Source organism: Rhinolophus sinicus, chromosome 13 (genome assembly GCF_057876585.1).
Source record: "Rhinolophus sinicus isolate RSI-liver-muscle chromosome 13, RSI-T2T, whole genome shotgun sequence".
Taxonomy (NCBI): domain Eukaryota; kingdom Metazoa; phylum Chordata; class Mammalia; order Chiroptera; family Rhinolophidae; genus Rhinolophus; species Rhinolophus sinicus.
Window position 1 is genome coordinate 50,137,660 of NC_142513.1, and position 12,057 is coordinate 50,149,716.

The 12,057-nt window shown below is 44.3% G+C and overlaps 1 protein-coding gene across 12 annotated transcripts in view; it reads right to left on the reverse strand.

Annotated features, from left to right (window-relative positions):
• TJP1 (tight junction protein 1) overlaps positions 1–12,057 on the reverse strand; it is a 195,550-nt gene that overhangs the window by 76,059 nt on the left and 107,434 nt on the right. The window contains exon 1 of one of the 12 annotated variants that reach the window (XM_074318111.2): positions 10,626–11,123. The exons of 9 other annotated variants lie outside the window; for them this stretch is intronic. In XM_074318111.2, the coding sequence (XP_074174212.2) occupies positions 10,626–10,652 (27 nt within the window). In that variant the 5' untranslated portion in view covers positions 10,653–11,123. Of the gene's footprint in view, positions 1–10,625; positions 11,124–12,057 lie in introns of those variants that run through there. 2 more of the 12 variants (XM_074318115.2, XM_074318116.2) reach the window with 2 other exon arrangements.

Genomic DNA, 12,057 nt, shown 5'->3' on the forward strand with positions numbered 1-12,057 from the left:
TAAAGCTTGAGACTTTCCCCATACACTACAAAGCAACATCATTTATTTTCAGGTAACACTGGGTTTTTAAGTAACCTGATAATATCTACCCACCCAACTTGGTATTCGCATCCCGAATACACAAAGAACCCTACCACTGACGGCCAGGAGCGTGAGGAAGCACTCAACTTCACAAAAGGTGAGCGAGATGGAAATAAACGTGGGGAAGGTGCTCAAATTCATTACCAGCAGCGGAATACATTAACAGGAAAGTAACCTGAGGTTCCTGGAAATGAATTATTGATCTAGGACAGCCCCGAACCATGACTGCTACTACCAAGACGCCAGGCCATGAAACAAATTTCCCACCACTGGCTACTCTAGCAGCTGCCTTCTCTTCCAGACAAGAAAAATGCAGCTAGTCCTGAAGATGCACTACTATCTTCTGGGAGTTTCTGGGCTGAATTTTAGCTGGTCTATTACCAGTAAGTGAAGAACAGAGTAAAAAAGGCAACTCTAGTCTAGGAGGGACATTAGATGTTAATCAAATAAGCAGCAGACAAATTACTACAAGTTGTTATAAGTGCAATAAAGGGAAGGTACAGACAGGGAGCCTAAAGCAGAGTCTAACCTAGTTTCGGGGTTCAGGGCATGGTTCTGAGGAACAGACTAGACAGACGCTGGGTGAATGAGGGTGGAGGTGGTGAAGCTTTCCAAGCAGAGCAAAGAGCATGCACAAGAGCCATAGGGTAGGAACGTGCTTCTTTCATTCATTCAAACAATATGTGAGAGTTTACTATGTGCCAGACACTGTGTGAAGCTCTGCAGGTAACAGGACACAGCCAGTATGACCTTTGTTCTCACGGTGCTTATAGTTTAGTGCGAGAACTGGATAATCAACAAATTCATGACTAACTATACAATCATAGGCTTAAACAAGCACTACCAAAAAGGAAGAAAAAAAACGGTGCCATGGGAGAATCTCAACGAGGAACCTGAGAGGAAGCGCAGGATCTGCTAGGAAGTAAAAAGAGGACACGTGAGCGCAGAAAGCAGGAAGGAGAAAGAGGCAGGGGGAGGCCAGAGGGTAGGCAGGGCCTCGTAAGGGGGCGGGGGGGGGGGGGGCTGTGAGCATGTCATAGATAGATTTTGGTGTTTTATTTCTAAAGGCAGTAAGAAGCCTAGGAGTTTTAGGGTGAGTGAGTAGGTGAGAGAGAGAGAGAGAGAGAGAGAGAGAGAGAGAGAGAGAGAGAGAGAGAGAGAGAGTTGGGGTATGGTGGGGAGGGACTAATCAAACTTGGATTTTGGAAAGATCGTTTTAGAAAAACCGAGTGTAGAGGGGAAAGGGGTATGATACGACCTAAGAGGCCATTCCAGGAATGCAGAGAGAGAGAAAGAGAGAGAACATGTGTGTTGGGGAGGGGGTGTAAACAGTAGAAAGTACAGATGGAACAACTACAAAGATATGGGGTGCTCAGGAGGTAAAAGCAGAGCAGAACTGGCTAAGCAATCCCTTGCCACCCCGAATGGCACGGTGCATGGAACTGAAACAGTCTTTAATCTCTATTCCCTAATCCAGCCGACTAAAGATCGCATTTTACTGCTACTGCAATTTTTCAGAGGTGTCTAAGGGCTCAAGGACCTTCTCCAAAGCCACAGCACATCTTGCTGGGCTGGGACCCCTAACCTATAGGCCGACCTTTGTCCAGAACCAAATTCAGGACAATAGAAACACACACACAAATTAAATGCCTGCACAAAATGCACACACGCAGAAGCACAATTCCTACACGCCTCTTCTGTATCAGCATGGGCTTCACCCGGAATGTTTTACAGGTACAGCTAACGTAACAGCTCACTGTGCTGGGCACCGAGCCGGGAGTACAAACACCGAGATGGCTGTGTTATCACCAGCTGCAGTTTACAGATAACAGCTATTACGTGCAGACCCAAGACTCAGAGTCCAGAGCCTAAACTCACACAGCGAAGTGACACAGACCTGGATAACTAACTCCATGATAACCTTTCACCCTCGCTGTACCCGGCTTCTCTGTCAGGATCTGGTGTGCTGACAGGACCCCCTCCTGAAACGAAACTCTCTCTTCCCTTGCTGGCCTTTCTCTGTGCCACGACACTCAGATGGCATTCAAAGTAAGAACTTCCATTCATGAAAACACCAGTAAGAGAACCACCAGGTTGAAAACTGTGTCTACAATAATCAACTGGCTAGGATCCAAAACATAGGAAGCAACTCAGGGAGAAAAAGAATCCCAAAGAAAACTCGACAAAAGACTTGAACAGGCCATGCACATGAAAAGTTGCTCAACCTCATCTAGGCAAAGAAGTGCAAATTAAAACTGCAATGAGACTGACAGATGCACCAGCAGACGGGACTCAGTGACTGGGGATGAAGGGTGCGAGGGGCACTTCTCTCTGGAGAAGATGTGAGCTACTAAAGCAGAAGACACACTCACCGTCCAGTAGCAACGCCACCCCTCAATACACCGAGACGTGCAATGTTCCCCAAGAGACACGCACGCGAGTTCGTAGGAGCATTACCCTTTCTAGCCCACTGAGGAAACAGCCCAAATGTCGGTCGATAGCAGACTGAACACAGCACGGCACGTTCATGCCACAGAGTATTACACAGCAATGGAGGTGAACGGGGACCTACGCACGCACGGAGGAAACGGGAAGCACGAAGTCACACAGCGGCTGCCGAGGGGGCGGAGGGCCACCACTCGAGCTGAAGGTCAGGCCCGTGGCTACCTTAGTGGTTGGCAGCGTAACGTTACCACCAAGAGGCAAGTGTGGGGGGGCTTCTGAGAAGCCAGCAATATTCTATCCTTCGACCAGGAGTGTTTACATAGGTGTTCACTTTAGACTAATCCATCAGTGTGCATGTGTTCTAGGTACCTCTATACAGGTATTACAGTTCACGATAAAAAGATTTAAAAAAAAAGACGAAGCCAGCTGACAACAATTAAATCAAAGGGACTTCCACAGAAATCCGGATTTACAACCTGCTTTAAAACCCAGCCGACCTGGCCGGCCTTCCTCCAGGCCCGCTCTCAGCTGGCATTGAGCAACAGCCGCTTCCTTCAGATAGGCAGGCGCCGGCCCCAGCCCTCTCCCCTGCTTCCGTGACTCATGCTACCTGTCAGGCAAGACGCACCTGACACATTCCATAGGCAACCCGCCCACACTGCGAGATCACAGAACGCAGACGCGTATGCACGTAGGACTTACAAAGCGTATTGGCAGGTGCCTCATTAGCTCCAGCAAGGAAATTTAACCTCCGATTCCTCACCTACAAAGTAGAGGTAACAGTAGTCCCTAACGGGGTTAAGATGAAATGAAATGATGCCCGTAAAACACTCAGCTGAGGACTTGTCACAGGATCAGTGTTCAGTAGTAGGGAGCTGTTATTTATTATTGACACACATTTCTCATGTCACGACTACCATGTACCTCTACTTGTGGCCGCTGTCTTATGATTTTATGGACACAGCTGCGTCAAAATATGTGCTGGGATACATTTATTTAATTAAATAGTCCAACATTTATCACTTAGCCAACAAAAAGAGCCAGTAAATAAATCTTCCAAAGTTCCTTTCCATGACACCATGGGAAAATTTTCCTACAATTACACTTTGAAAAAGTAGACTTGTTTTTGCCCAAAGCATGCATTTCACCTGATGGTGGCTTTTATTGGTCTCATCAGAGTCAGGTAAATGGATACCTTAAAAACATACTTTAAGATGATGGATTTTAAGCCCTGAGTTGTAAAATACCCTCAAAACTAAAAATGACTTTTCAAGGTAAACATCACATCAACACCAAAAGCAGCTTAGTATCTTTTACAGCGGTTAGGGCTCCAATGACTAGTGAACGCGCTTGTCTAATTCTTGTCCCTCAGAGACATACAATATTTTCCCCAAAAAAACCACAGAAGTCTAGTCCAAGCTATTTTTCCCCAAAGCCCATTTGGCAGTAAGCTCTCATACAATGCGTTACCAGGAATTTCACCCATGAATACAATGAAAACTAATGAACCGCAGCTACCCACACCAATCATCTAACACACACGATGCTGAGTAAAAGCAGCCATGAGCAACAGAATCCACACTGGAAGATTCTGTGCGTGTGTGTGAGTTCACTGGCAAAACTACAGTGCTTGTGGAATGCATAATTGAGTGGTAAAACTCTAAAGAAAAGCTACAAAATGAGGAGCACAGAAAACAGCTGTAATCGCTGGGGGGAAGGCCTGCTAGGGATTCTTGCACTTATTATCACCTATGGTATTTTATTTCTTGCTGTCTGCCCACTCCATCAAAATGCTCCACGAGTAGCGGTAAGGTCACTGCTCTACCTCCAGCATCTAAAACACGGCCTGCTATGTCCTAGGTGCACAATAAACACCTGTTGAATGTAGAATACATTTTCAGAAATCCAAACAGTTCCATATTTCACAACTTGTCAGCCCTAAATAGAACACTAACAGCTAGCACACTCTACACTTGCCACGTCAGTGTATCCAAGGGCTTAGAAGTACGTAAGGCAATTCTAATTACTTTGTATTCTTAACCTTTTTCCTAGTGACATACTTTTATCAAGCACATGGATGTATCCAGATTTAATTAAAACATTTAAAAAAACTAATGAGGAAAAACGCAGGAAATCACCTGTCACAGCAAGCCCAGGCTTTAGATATGATTCCATCACCTTCCTCAACCAAAACAGCATCCCAGAATGCTGCGTTCTTATAAGCTGACCAGAAGCACGCTCATGTTTATTTCTTATGAGTAAACAATGCAAATTCTTTGGATCTTAAAAATGAATTAGATTCCACACGTGATATCACAATGTAGAGCAAGTAGAAAACTACATGCTGCCAAAGAACAGAGATCCAACAGTGTGCTCAATTAGTGTTTGTTCAGCTAACCAGAAAAATGAGTCATTTCCAGTATCCTCTTGGATTTGATAATTATGCACTGAATTAAGAAAGGTAATCAGAAATTAAGTTTAATTGAGTCATCAGAAATAGTACAAACCCCAAAGATTATGAGTGACGATTCCAGAAGAGTGAAAATCCCTAGCATAACCCCAAAAAATGAACTTTCACTCTTTGGGAATGTGCACTATTTAAAACAAACAAACAAACAAACAAATTTCAGCAAATCACAAAAAGATTTTTAAATTAAACCAGGTATATGCTAGTCTTATGTCCCCAATAAGCACCCATATAAAGTAATACTAACCCGTTTCACTTCCCTTCTGGCACCAGAAACTAGAATGACTGAGGTCATTCATTAGTCAGCTCACTTCCCAGCATTCTACCAGCACCAGTTAGGTTGTCCTGATATATAACTGCGACGTATCACACAAACTAATAAAAACTCATCTTCTGATCTGTCCCAAAGTTAAGGGCCACCTGAGATTCAGCATGGAACGCTACATATGCAACAGCCAGGGCCTTTTAGTAAATCTCAAATGGTGTGTTTTCTGGTACGATTTTTGGCAGCACTGGTTTTCTTATGTTCTAAAGCAGTGCTTTTGTACAGCCCATCACTCAGTCAATTATTTTCACCCATTTTTAGGCTATAAAATGAAATTTCCTACCCATGTACTCACCACACACTCCTCATTATTAAGAATTTATCTGTTTAAGAAGGAATGGAAATAAAGCACCTGGCTAACCCATAAAGGAGCAACCTGAAGCCACTCTGCTCTGTAATAAATAAATTAAGCAGCACTCTAGTCTAGGTCAGAGGTAGCAAAAGGCCTGTGCTTACAGCTACCTTATGCTGAAAATATTGTTCTGAAACACGCCGATTTTAGATTTAAAATTCAGTAAACACCTTAATGTCACTCTCTTACTAAAAGATTAAAATTTGTTAAATTAATAAGGATTTGCAAGATTTTCTTTCAAAGTTCAAACATGCAAAGCAAATTCCAGTCAAATATTTCAGAAATATCAGACTAGACATAAACAACTATCAATTTTATTTAACGTTTGATCAAAAATAACAGTTCTACCACCAGCTTGTCTTCTGGCCACTAGCATGCTCAGTCAGTACCCAGTACTGAGTCCATGCACGCTGAGTACACGCTCCTGGAAGGAGGGGACTGAGCAGTCAGGGGAGGCTGGCACTGCACGTGAATTTACGGCCACACTCAGGGTCTCAGTACACTGAATTTGTGTCATGTCAGTGTTATGTCAGGAAACAGAATTATATTCCCAATTTTTCACCAAAAGCATCATTTTTAAAGACATTTTCTTTAGCAGCCCAGTGATCTGACTGTCTTACTTATACTCTGTTTTATTCTTAGAACTGTACTGAGTTTACATTTGGTCTCTAAATAGAAAAAAGATTAAAGAGCAAGTAAAAGTCAGAGCCAGTCCATTGTTTCCAGGACTGAAAAAAAATGAGTGAAACTACTGTAATCGTTTTCCGTCAAAGCAAACAGGAAACTGTGCTCTATACACTGCGGGAGAGCACTCAAAGCCATGACTGATTTCAACCTCATTACTTGTTAGCGTGGACAGCTGACCTTCTCTATCTCTGGCGGACAACAATCAAGGGGCAACATAAGCCTTTCTTGAGTATAAAATAAAAGTTTGCCAGTTTCTAACAAGAGAACATTAGTATTTTTACAAAGAAAGAGAGAGAAGGGGGAAAAGGGGTCTTTCCTAGCACGGCAGGACAAGTTGAGCCATTACACAACCTGGGAGAAAAGGCACTGAGTGATTGGAGAAGTAGCTGTTTCACAGAGAGAGCTGCCCTAAAACAAACTTAGGGATTTTAACTGTAGCCAGGATTATCAGCCAGATACATAAATTACAGTTTTAACCACGAATGTCTAAAACACCAAACATGCTAACATAAAACATTAAAAGACTTTTGCCTTAAATACTATAAAAATATTTCTAGTGAATAGTAATAACTATTGTACAAACTTAGCAGGTCCAGAAAAATATTACTACAGTAAAGCTCATTAGAAGTTGCAGACACAATCAAGTGAATTCTCATAAAACACAGTATTTAGTTTATCTTTAAAGCAATATGAAGCAAATATGCATTGATCAGTTAAGTACCAATTAAAACTACATTATAACATCCACTCAGGACACAATTCCTATCTATAAAGACTAATTTTGCAGTTAGTTTTGTTCATTAGTTTAGTTTAGTTATTTCCTACAGTTAACTTTCAAACGTTCAGCTATTAAGAAAAGTCCAATAGGCCTTATCTGATACAATAGGTTCATGAAAAATGGTGTAAATAATTTTCATACTAAACTACATTATAACTTGAGAGATAACCACAGGGAAAAAAATACTGTCCCTCAGACATAATGAAAACATTTAAGCAGCAAAACCTAATAAGCACAGTCACAGTATAATCTAAAATTGGACTGCTTCCTTCAAAGTGAAACAACTTGAAAATCCAGACGCCACCGCAACTTCCTTAGGCCACTTTCTGTGACTCAACTAATGGAAGTGTTCCTAATTATTCAGATTGTTTTCTTGCATAATTAACAATTCCTTGGGGAGACAGAACCACCTCTGAATTCCTGGTTTCAACTTTTGAGTAATTTTGTACCAGGTACACTAGTAATTGTCTTCGCGTCTTCAGGTGTGGATCACACATATTAAAACCATTTGCTTTATTACTTCTTAAGTTAGTATCATGTACAGAGAACGCCTTTTCAACTCAGGTACATCTTTTAAAAAAGCATCCTACACTTTCTTCTAGTATTTTATAATTTCCTTTATTTGCTCATTTTCAAACATTTCATTAGGTTTTTTTTTAAAGGGAGGAGGGGGGATAACCAACAGTCTCAGCACTATTTACTGAAAAACCAATTTTTTCTCCAATAATCTCCAATGTTATTTTTATCATATATTCCTAATTTCCCCTCTTGCTAAGTGAATTTAGGCGAATTACTTTTTTTTTAAAAAAATCTGTTTCAATTTTCCCATCCATGAAGTGGGAATAGTACACTGTCACTTCACTGGGCTCCTCTAAGAATTCAATCAGTTCACTCACGGTCAGCACTTAGAACAGTACCTGACACATTAAATGCTGATGATTGTAATCACGAAAAGCTCTTAAATACACAGATGTTTCTGGACTCTGTGGTTCCATTGTCTGTCTATTCCCGAGCTGACAGACTGCTTTAAATTATTCTGGATTTATAACACATTACGTTCTGATAGGGCCTTCTTTCCCAAAATTTCATGGCTAGCCTTCATTTATTTTATCAGATAAACTTTCTCATTAATGTGTCAAGTTTTCTGTAATACCACATTGGAATTCTATTTGAAATTCTATTACATTTATGTATCAACTCGGGGAAAATTGGTATATTCTACAATACTGACTCTCCCTACCCACAGTGTATATTTCCCTCTCTCATCTCATTTATTCAGGTTTTATGTCCTTTAAAATTCAGGTACTTTACCAACGGTTGTTGTATTTATTCCTTGGAGAAAGATTTAGTAGTATTTATCAGAATTTTAAATGCACATACCCTTTGACCCAGAAAATCCATTTTTAAGAATCTGACATATAGTAATACGATATAAGTGCAGAGATGTAAAGACAGACATAGTACTACTTAGTACAATAGCAAAATCCTGGCAACAAGCTGAATGTCTATCAAAAAGGCAAGAATGATCCACAACATATTAATGGGATAGAAAACTATTCAACCATTACAAAGAATATAGAATCAGAGGTATCAGCTTAGAGAAGAGTTCTACAAACTATGATGGTAAAAAAAAAAGCAAGCTGAAAAATTAAAGTGTCTTCATTATTTATTTATTTATTTTTTTAAACTGAGGGTGGGGAAAACAAAAGTATCATATGTAAAGTACTGAGTAAGGAGCCTGGCTCTTCGCAAGCATTTTAATCACCTTAAAAAATTAAATGTGATTTGAAAACAGATTGTTGAATATTATTTCATTTCACCTATTTTTCATGGCCTGCCTTACTCTTCTACATAAGACTTCAGTGGATTTATAATACAGCATTCAAAAAAATAAGCTTTCAACTCATATTTTACTCATAAATAGTTAAAAATGCAAATGTCCCTACAAGACAATATTTAACTTGTGATGCTTTTCAACATGCCATAAAATCTCAATACCATAATTCAGGAGGAAAAGTATGAATCCTCCTAAATTATCTTACTATGGCAATGCATCAAAAACTTATTTCTCTCCCGTCTTGAAATAACCTTTTTAAAGTGTGTTAAGGCACTTTAAAGGATATCAAATGCCAGAGACCACACTTCAGGAACAAACTGACATTCCGTGTACTAGGGAAACAAAGCCTTTCCTCCTAGGAAAGGAAGCCCCAGAAAAGGTAAATAAAGTGAGCTTATTTTAAAAATCAAAGCAAAATGTTACCTTTTTTCCCCAAGTTATTGGATCAAATTTTATCTTTAGATTGTTCATCATCAACATAAAGTCAGAGAGATACAAATTAAAGTCTTCTTAAAGAAAGAATACTCTAAGAATCTATTCACTACTAAATGCAACCACTAAACTTCTGCCCGCCGGAAAACAGGGTCTTGAGTTCAGAAACTTCAGGGCCATACTATACCTGTCCAGAGATATTATGAAGAAGCATTTCAAACAGAAAAATAAGTGCCACAACCTGCTAAGTACTTCGATGTTTCAATTAATGAATCGATTTTAATGGGGGGGAGGGGCCCGGATATTTACATTTCATTTCTGTATTCCTATAGTTGTTCAAACGAACAGGTACTCCTTTATGATGAAAGATTAAAATGTACAAAAAGAGAAGAGGATTTTAACTGATTTTTAGGAACTTCAGATTTTTGATGTAATATACAAGTCGGTTACAAAGCACTGGGAAAAGGGCATAACACTTCAAAGCACACAGAAGAATTGACAGGACAAAGTGTTACTTCTTTGCTGAACCCACAGATCCTTGCTAGTTTTTATTTTTAAGAGTTCATCGTATTGTCCATTTGTAGGGGCATTTTGTGTTACTTTTGAAAGTTTAATTCAAATTAAACTACAATTAAGTGTGAAGGGGCTAGTTTTTTCAATGTTACCTTAAATAATGCAGGGTGGGGAAAAAATCCAACCTAGTACTACACACAGGCTGAGTGCTTTACCGTCTCCATGTCTTATCGCTGGCGCGCGCATACCACTCACAGTGACATCAGATCGAAACTCCACGGTTTCGCCGGGGACCAACCACTCCTCCAAACACAGCAGCTACGGGCTAGCCGGAGGCGGCAGCCCAAGCCCCGACGTCCCGCCCGCCGCAGGCTGGCGCCGGGGGCCGCACGACCCACTCGCGACGCCGAGTTCCCCGGCGCCGGACCTGTTGCGCGACCCCGCCCGCCGCGAGCCGGAGCCAGGCACCGACGCCGGCGGCGATGCACCTGCCCGGGACGGCGCTCCGCGCGCTCGCCACCCCTCCTCGGGCCCGCGCGGTTCCCAGGAGCCCCCGCCCTCCCGGATCCCAGCGGCCCGCAGCCCCCGCCCGCCCGGCCCACCCGCCGCCGCCGCCCCCGCCCCCGGCCAGACGCCCGCGGGGAGGAGGGCGGGGCGCGGGCCGCGGAGGCGCTCGGGATGGGCCCCTGCGGCCGCGGAGGCGCTCACCTTAGCGGCCGCGGCTCTGGCGGACATCTTGTCTCTCCCCAGCGCCGCGCGAGGCTCCTCGGACCCGAAACTCCGCGCCACCAGCCCGCCGGCTCCTCACGCCACAGCCCGGATAAACATCTCCCGGGAGCGAGCGGGGCTGGGGGCGGGGGCGGCCGGACAGGCCCGGCCCACGGGGAGGGGACTCAACTCGGACAAAAGTCCGGGGAACGCCCGCCCGCCCCGCCCGGGTCTTCTCCACGGGGCGCGCCCGGCCGGCGCCTCCCTGCGAGTGCGGCCACCGGCTCGGCCTCCCGAAGCTCTCGCGGCTCGGCCACGTCGGCCCCGCCCGCTCGCCCCTCGGCAGCACCGGGGGCTTCCCGCCGTCCCCGCAGCGCGCCCGCTGGCTCCTCCGAAGCCGGCTTCCACACCTAACTTCCCTGGAACCAGCCCCGGGGCAGGGACGCGGCGGCGGCGGGCTGAGCCGGCGCCGGCAACTGCGGGCGGCCACGCAAACCTGCCGGCCTGGCCCACTGAGCATGCCCAGCCGGGGGCGGGGCCACGATGGGGGCGGGGCGAGCGGTGGGGGCGGGGCGAGCGGCCGGGACCCGCTTCCTTTTGGGGTCCGCACTCGGTCGCGGAAGGAAAAGCCCGGTTTCCGAAGTAACGTGGAAGACAGAGTTTCCGCTGGCGTGTGAATCTTCCTGTTTGTTTTATTCAAAGGTCCGGCGGAAATACCCCTGGGGGAGCCCTTGTGTACCAAACCTTTTCTGACTTCTGAGAGATTTGTCCATTTTGCCCTCAACAAGCCACGCAGGATTAGACCCACGCAGGGGGGCAGCCGCTGCAAATCCCTGACTGTCCTTCCTTAACCTAGTCGACAACGGTGGTCACGGTTGCACCACGTGCTTGGGCCCTCCTGCCCCTCTGAAGGCAGGATGCGTTTCTCTAAAGCGCCATCCTTGCTTTCAGCTCTGAGGAGCTCCCAACAGGCTCAGAATAATTGCGCTGATTCTCGACAAACCGACTGACCTAAGGAAAGCTGGCAACGAGGGCATGGGCACTCGAAGGCAAGCAGTCTGAAGTACCCGAGAGACTCGGGGGCTCTTGGCCCACCCACATTAGGCCTCAAGATACAGCCACAGTCTCTTTCTCCAGCCCAACGAGACAGAGATCTTTAAAATAGTTTTTTGGCATCAAAACTGCTGAAATTCTTAGTGGTGAGTGAAGGGGTCAGGCTGCCTTGCATTTCCAAACCCAGTTCCTCCAGCTCATACTGGGCGGAAAAAGATGTAAAGACATTTATTCCACTGTCCAGTTTAATCAGCCACTACACAAACTTCCCACCATGCTGGCGGCTTTCCTAAGCACCAAGGAATATGCAAGAGACGTTATCCTATACTTTCTAAAATGGAAAGCTCTCGTCAAATGTCAGAAATTCTGAGTAACATCA